This window comes from Diabrotica undecimpunctata, chromosome 6 (genome assembly GCF_040954645.1).
Source record: "Diabrotica undecimpunctata isolate CICGRU chromosome 6, icDiaUnde3, whole genome shotgun sequence".
Taxonomy (NCBI): domain Eukaryota; kingdom Metazoa; phylum Arthropoda; class Insecta; order Coleoptera; family Chrysomelidae; genus Diabrotica; species Diabrotica undecimpunctata.
The window spans coordinates 68,502,786-68,511,549 of NC_092808.1; the positions used below are offsets into that span (position 1 = coordinate 68,502,786).

The 8,764-nt window shown below is 37.4% G+C and overlaps 1 protein-coding gene across 1 annotated transcript; it reads right to left on the bottom strand.

Moving 5' to 3' along the window:
• Nucleotides 1-282: 282 nt before the first annotated feature.
• Nucleotides 283-720, bottom strand: LOC140444384 (uncharacterized). The gene has a single exon (XM_072536137.1). It carries the CDS (start codon nt 718-720, stop codon nt 283-285), a length of 438 nt encoding a protein of 145 aa, XP_072392238.1.
• Nucleotides 721-8,764: the final 8,044 nt, after the last annotated feature.

The window sequence follows — 8,764 nt, forward strand, 5'->3', positions numbered from 1 at the left end:
AGCTCACTGACAAATTCTTGAGACCATCTTTTCCAAAAATGCTGGTTGATTTGCTGCACCAGCTGATAGCGAGAAAGATAGGATATAGGAATACTTTCGAGTGTTGGGTCAGGTATAGATGACAAAGGTTGACCAATAAGGAAATGAGCTGGGGTTAGTGCTGAGTAATCGTTAGGATCATTGGATAACGGACTTAAGGGTCGCGAATTCAGCACTGCCTCTATGTTAGCTAACAAAGTTGATAACTCTTCGAATGTAAAAATAATAGTTTGTGTTACGCGTTTAAGGTGTAATTTTGCAGACTTGATACCTGCTTCCTATGTGCGGCGAATAAGCTGGTATGAAGCTCCAGGACACACCGATATCGTTTAAAGACTCGCTTAAGGTATTTTCATTAGCGTATAAGAATTTTGATAACTCTTTGAGTTCATTATTTGCTCCGGTAAAATTAGTACCATTATCTGAGTGAATCTGCGACGGCTTGCCTCGTCTGGCGCAAAACCTTCGAAACGCGACTAAGAAGGCTTCCGTAGTCAGGTCACTCACGAGTTCCAAGTGAACCGCTTTAGTTGTGAAGCAAATAAATAGGCATAGATATGCCTTCCAAGATTTTACTCCTCGACCCTTTATTTCCTTGAGTTGGAAAGGACCCGCGTAATCAACACCTGCTGTGATAAATGGAGGAGCCGGAGAAACTCTAGCTTGCGGCAGGTTTCCCATAATAGGATTTGTTTAATATGGTTTAACTCGGAAACAATCGACACAAGAACGAAGTTTTTCTGGCCAAGCTTCGTCCAGATAAGGGCCAAAATTTATTTCGCATTGAGGACAATAAAAGTTGTTCTGATGCATGGAATAACCGAGTATGTTCATGTTCGAAAATGAGTTTGGTTAAAACATGTTTATGGTGTAGTAAGATCGGGTGTTTTTTGTCATAAGAAAATGAAGAGGCTTGCAATCAGCCTCCAACTCTCAAAATGCCCTCCTGATCCAGAAAAAGGTTGAGATCTGAGAAACGAGATATTTTGGGTAATGGTTTGTGGTTTAACAAAGCTCGCCTTTCCTCTGTGAAACTTTCGATTTGAGATAGTTTTGTCAAGGTTAAAAGAGCTTGATTAAGTTCGGCTGACGTCAAGACCCCTACCTTTCGACCGGAACGTTTTGCCTTTAGATTAAAAATAAACCTATGTACATATGCCATTGTTCGCCTTAACCGATTGAACTAGAAAAGTTTTTGAACGGAAAGGTTATGGCAGGATCAGTAACTAGAAATGTTACGGTTTGTTTACGAAGCTCTGGAATTGATGCCAACAGTTCTTGTTTATGACTTGGCCAAGAATCTGAAGGCTGAGATAGCCATGGTGGACCAGACCATCAAAGGGACGATTTCAATAAGAATTGTGGAGTACACCCTCGCGATACGATATCCGCAGGGTTCTCTTTAGTTCTGATGTAGAACCAACGATCTGGAGTTGTGGTCTGCTGAATCTGTGACACTCTGTGTTGAACAAATGTCTGTAAAAGATTAGGTTGCGTTTTTATCCAGCACAACACTACGGAGGACACACCAAAGAAAGATCTCGCTAATGTTCAAATTCAAGGAAGCCCTTGTTTTCTTCACAAGCTGTGACAAAAGAAGCGTCTCACACAGCTCCAGCTTGGGAATTGTTAGAGATTTTAAGGGAGAAACCCTAGACTTTGCACAAAGAAGCTTAACGTTGATATTACCAGAGAGATCAATGCTTCGTAAAAATATACACGCGCCATAGGCTTCCAGCGATGCGTCGCAGAAACCATGGATTTCGATTTTGATAGGACATTCGCATATAATGTGTCTTGGGATTTCACATTGATTTAGATGTTCTAGTTCTTGTCGGAACTTACACCATTTGGTATGTATTTCAGTTGGGAGTGATTCATCCCAACTAACTTTGATCATCCAAAGCTGTTGCATTAGTATTTTTCCCACTTTAATGCAAGGACTGACTAGTCCAAGCGGGTCAAATATTTTAGATATGTCTGATAAAATGGACCTGTTACATACGGATCCATCTGATTGATTTATTTTGATTTTGTAGGTCAAATTATCACTTTTGCAGTCCCAAAAGAGACCTAGTGTTACCTTAGTAATCGCCGAGCTTTAATAAAGCTTCTGGGTTGGTAGTCTGAACATGGTTCAAAACGTTTTGATTATTAGATGCCCACTTTTGTAGTTGAAATCAGCCTCTTTGTAGGATAATGTGTAGCTCATCACATAACTGTTTGGCCTCACTTTCAGTGAAACAACCCGTGAGTACATCGTCCATGTAAAAGTCTTTCAGTATAACCTTCGAAGTTTTAGGAAATTGTTCTAAAGCTATTTTCTTGTGGTATATATATATATATATATATATATATATATATTGAAGGTATTTTGAGAACGATTTCCGAAGTGGAAATTGAAACGTCAATAAACGTATTTTACCTTTAATTGTGGCTTATTCCCATTTAAATAGTAATTAATTTAGGAAATTGAACTGAGCTTTCTGAGGCGAATTCCTTGAGGCAACGGACGGCTAACCATGGTGCCGAAGCGGTACCGTACGTAACCGTATTTAACTGGAATATTTGAATATTGTCTGTCGGCTCATCCCTCCAAACAATATGTTGTAAAGGGCGTTGATTTAACTGAACCAGGATCTGGCGATACATTTTAATGATATCTGCACAAAGCACTATTGGGTATTGCCTAAATCTTAACAAAATAGAGATAAGATCTTATTGGATTGTAGGGTCTATTAGTTGGATATTATTAAATGACAGACCGGACGTCGTTCGACAAGAGGCGTCGAAAACGACTCTAAGTTTTGTCGTTTGATTACTTTCGTTGAACACGCCATGGTGAGGGAGAAAGTATTCTACCTCTGGCACTTTCGAGTTGTTGACCTTGGACATATGACCGAGATTATAATATTCCATCATAAAATCGAATATTCCATCATATTGATTGTAACTTTGGATTTTTTGACAGACGTCTTTCTACCGAATTCAATCGGCTTATGGCAATTTGCTTGGATTCTCCAAGAAGAGCTGGAGAGTCCTTTAAAGGGATTTGTACCACAAAACGTCCACTTTCGTCCCTAGACGTGGTTTTGGTGAAGATCTCTTCACACTTTCGTTCATTTTCTGACCATTCTGGAGTATCAGAAAACGGTTCCTCAATTTCCCAAAACTTACGAATAGAGTTATGAATATCCTCGTCACTGTTACTTGTGCTTAAGTGACAATGTACATTTCAAGGTTGACCGGTATGAACTGGCCCTGACACCACCCATCCAAAAACAGTTTTTTTGGAGGACAGATAAGTCGTTACCCAGTTCAATTTGACCGATGGTTATTAGGCTGTAGAAATACTCTGCTCCAATCAACATATTAACAACCGTAACTTGATCAATGGTAGAGTCCGCAAGAACCACATTGGAGGTAATATTCCACGCTGAAGTGTCTAAAGTACATTCGTTTACTAAATTCTCTTCAGTAAACATGAGCACGTGTTGATATTCGCCGTCTCATTCGTCAAGAGGCTATTAAATATAATTTATTACCTTAAGTCAGACAGATTCTCATGTTACAGATCCAAACTTGCCAGCATTTTAAATTCAAATTGTATCGTGTTGATTTTTAAGTTATTATATTGTGTTATATTTATGTTGTAGTTATTGTTAAGTTATTTACTGGTCGTGCTATTTTTTAGAGTTTAGTTTAATTGTGATATAATGATCAAATTTCAAGAAATTCTTACACTAACAGTTTCAAAAGTAAATATTTTTAAAAGTCATATGATACATAGGTCGTACATCAGTACGACCCTGTTTGGCTTACACGTGGTTCTATTGACCATATGTATGATATTCTATATGGTTTATTTACCATTCACGGCATCCCAGATCTGATGTTTACGTCAGCTGAGTTCCAAGATTTTTTGAAGAAAAACCTTATTAGACAAGCATTGCTTGCACCGTACCATCCAAGTAGTAATGGGCAAGCGGAACGCATATAACAAAATGTAAAAAATGCACTAAAAAATGATAGATAGTAATGAAGAAACTAAAATACAGTTAGCATTGCACAGATATCTCCTTATTCAGCACATTACACCCCATTGTACAACAGCGAGATGCCCATCAGAAATATTATTGGGGCAAAAATTGGGCTCCTTATTTGATCGTTTACTTTAGAAAACATGACTTTAAAAATGAGATGTTATCTAAGCAAGAGATGAAAGATTCTTACAAAACAGTAACCAGATTTTCAAGAAAACGAGATTGTATTTGCAAGGTCATTTGCTCCAGGTAGTCAAAAGTGGCTTCCTTCCAAAATAATTGAAACCACTGGACCGTTAAGCTACAAAGTTCAAACCCCTGATGGTAAAATTTTAGTTACACCGAAGACGAAGTTACACCGTGAACCTCGATGGAAACAAAATTACTTTAACTCCGCAACCATTGTTTCTGCATCCAAACGAATTTGTGGACCCAGAACCAGAAATTGTAGAGCAGGCCGCTGAAGTTAAAAAGCCACCTGCTCGAATAAGAAAACCTCCAAGGTATTTGGAGGACTATGATGAGTAGATTCATCCAGGAGGGAGGAGTGTGATGTATTGGCAACCATGCAGTGCGGTTACGTCACAATGAGCTGAGAGAAAACTCAGGACGACAGAGGCGACGATGGCCTATTTAATGTATATTGTTATTTGCATTACGTTTTGGAGTGATAATTAAAGTCGGTACTATTTCCTATACTGTTGTTTTTATTTACAACTCGGTCCGATATTTATTAAATCCATACATTAAGTACAAAATAAGAATAGTTATATATTAAGAATTGTTTTAAAAATCCGTAACTATAGATTACTATTAACCTTTGGAATAATTCAAACCTTTTTTTGGCGAATGTTTTTTATTTGCAATTATAATAGCCACTACTCCATTAGTAGTAGTGTTTGTTATTATTGTTACATATTGCAATAAGTACATTTAAGATTACTTACCATTTGAAGCACATTGACATATTCTATAGGAACAACAGGTGTCATATTACAAGTATTACTTGAAATTATTATTAAATGTACAGGTAAGATTTCTCAAAATTATCATACATAACAACTCTTACATGTCCTCCTAGCTGGTGGGCCCCTTTTGTCCTACAATGATACTAAGTATGAATATATAGTAAATTTACCTTTTCCCAATACTTCTGTGCTGTCCCAAGGACAGTCGATGCTTACATATATGTCGGGAACAGCAACTTTCACAAACTCCAGCACTACATCAGGCTTTGGCTTTTTCAAAGGGCAATCATCTGTAGCCAGCATGCTGTTGTTTCTCTGCATTTTCTACGATAAAAACTTTGCTTAAATAAATAAAAGTATTTTACCTCTGTTTCAATTTGGTTTACAATTTTCGTAGCTATTCTAAAGTCCTTAATATCTCCGATCTCAGGCTAGCAGTTATAATATGCTGTATTGTACTCTCAACCCTTCTTTTTTCATTAAGGAAGCACCGTCAGTCTTTTTATTCTCTACAGTATTATTTTCCTTTACCAGCTGGAGTAATAATACCTTTCCTTTTGTTGAATACACTGCATATTTAGTACAATTTCCGCTCATCTAAAAATCCACATAATTGAAATTTATTCCGTCGAATGCATATTTTTTATAATATATTACATACCTTAAAATAATTTATTAAAAATTAATTTTTTTTAATACACAACATGCCTCTTCTTCAATAAAGCTAAATTTGGCGCTAAAAATATTTAAATAAAGTTTAGTGACAATGATAATAATTGACAGAATCTTCTTTTTATTGGATGTCATTAATCAAATTTACTTAAAATCCCTAATTTTCGTGCTTGAGATCAATCTTGTACCAGAATACCCGAAGTATCGTTTATACACAACACAACAAACACAACAAATACTTGAGCATGACTTTGACGTAAGTTCGGCTTGGCGGAGCACGTGCTCAAGCACGAGCTTGAGTACCGACTATAAATATGGGCCTTAGACAAATACGGCGCCATATTTGTATTTGTTTTATTTTTTATAATTTATTTTATAACTTAAAATTTTTTATATAAGTAGTGCAAAAAGGTACAATTTTAGACGAATTTTTATTATGGAATCGAACACATTACATGGAATAACAATGTAGAGACGATGAACAAAAAAGATGTGTTCCAGATTGCATGGATACTAAACTACATTCATTTTACATATTCCCAATTGTCAACAGAAGCACGTGAGAGCCAAATAGGGTCGTACTGATGTGTATCATTTGATTTTTAAAAATATTTACTTTTGAAACTGTTAGTGTAAGAATATCTTGAAATTTAATCATTATATCACAATTAAACTAAACTCTAAAAAATAACACGACCAGTAAATAACTTAACAATAACTATAACATAAATATAACACAATATATTAACTTAAAAATCAACACGTTACAATTTGAATTTAAAGATGCTGGCAAGTTTGGATCTGTAAAATGAGAATCTGTCTGGCTTAAGGCAATAAATTATTTTTAACAGCCTCTTGACGAATGAGACGGCGAATATCAACACGTGCGTTTGTTGACAGATGAGAATTTGCTAAACGAATGAATTTTACTGGCACGCAATACCGTTTTTCAATTCCAGGACATTATATGGATCTTCTTCTTCTTCTTCCTTTGCCCTATCCGTTTCGGACGTTGGCTATTAACAAGGCTATTTTGACTTTGTTTACGGCACCTCTGAACAGTTCGGTCGATGTTAGTCCGAACCATTGTCGTAGGTTATGCATCCATGAGTGTCGTCTTCTTCCCGGTCCCCTCCTACTGTCGATTCTTCCTTGGACTATTAACTGTAGCAGACGGTACTTAGTATGCCTCATGACATGTCCGAAGTACTCAAGCTTCCTTTTCTTTACGGTGAAGATTATTTCTTTGCTTTTGCCTATTCTCTGCATTACTTCCACGTTAGTGATGTGGTCTGTCCAGGATATCCGAAGAATACGGCGATATATCCACAGCTCAAAGGATTCTAGTTTCTTCAGGGTGGCTTCCGTTGTGGTCCATGCCTCTGCTCCATAGAACAAGACCGGGAAGACATAACACTTGACCAGTCTTAATTTTAGTTCCATTGAGATTTTGCTTGTGAACCACTTTTTCATATTGTTGAACGCGTTTCGCGCTTTTTCAATTCGTGATCTTATTTCTGTTGACTGATCCCATTTTGTGTTGACTGTGGTTCCAAGGTATGTGTATGTCTCCACTTGTTCTATTTTTCGGTTGTTTAATGTCAATTGCATCGGAGGTTGTTGTGTTCTGCTAATGAGCATGCATTTAGTTTTGGTTGTATTGAGTTCTAAACCATATTCTTGACTTGCTGTGTGTATGCTTTGCATGAGTCTTTGGAGCTCGTTGCAGTCATTTGCGATAATAACTGTGTCGTCAGCATATCTAATATTATTGATTACCTCTTCGTTTACTTTGATACCCTCCGAAACTTCTCCCAGTGCTTCTGTGAAGATTTGTTCAGAGTATATATTGAACAGGAGCGGCGAGAGGACGCATCCCTGTCGTACACCCTTTTTAATATCTATCTTCCCACTGTGTAAGTTGCCCATCTTTATCTCAGCACTTTGGTTCCAATAGAGACTGGTTATTATGCGCAGATCCTTGCCATCAATATGCATCTTCCTGAGCATTTCCATGAGTTTATCATGTTTGACCTTGTCAAACGCCTTGGAGAAGTCGATGAAGCACAAGTGGACGTCCTTGTGCATGTCTCTGCATCTTTGAATTAAAACTTGCAGACTGAAGATCGCCTCTCTTGTGCCCAATGCGCTTCGGAATCCGAACTGTGACTCCGATATATTTGCTTCGCATTTGTTATATATTCTATTGTGTATGATTTTGGTGAAAACTTTGGTAATGTGATTTATCAAGCTTATTAAGCGGTGTTGATCACAGTGTTTTGCACTTGGTGTTTTAGGTATGGCTACAAAGGTCGATCGAAGCCATTCCTCAGGAATCTCCCCTTTGTCGTAAAAGGTGTTAAAAAGGCCTGTCAGAAAATCGAGGAAGTGGTCATCCGTTTCGCATAGGAGTTTTATGATCTCGCCCTGTATGTTGTCGGGACCTGGTGTTTTGTCGTTTTTTAGCGATGAAATGGCTTTTTCCACTTCAGACCTTAGTATTTCGGGTCCAGTCATGTCGTCATCTTGGTCCACTGTCGCTCTGCGTTTATCGTTAAAAAGTCGTTCTACGTAATCTTTCCATATGTCAATAAGCTTCAAGTCGTCTGATATAAGGTTACCGTCTGCGTCTATTAGTGTCGGGTGGGGATTATTGGTTTTCTTTTTAGTTGTTAATTCTTTGATCTTTTTGTGCATGTTGTGGTAGTCATATCTTCTGTCGCACTCTTCGATTTCATCGCATTTCTCCTTCAGCCAGCGTTCCTTCGCTTCCTTTATCTTTGTTTTTATATTGTGACTTGTTTCTTGATACTTCACTTGATTTTTGCATTTGTGTTGTCTTCTTTCTTCCATCATATCAAGGATTTCATCCGTCATCCATTCTTTCTTCTTTACGCGCTCCTGTAACAGAAGTGTCTTGTTTGTCATTTCAACAGCTCTTTTTATTTCTTCCCATTTAGCAACTGCGTCTTGTGTGGGTTCACTCAAGTTTCCAATGTTTCTTCTTAAGGATTCCTGTACTTGTTGTTTAATGTTCGGATC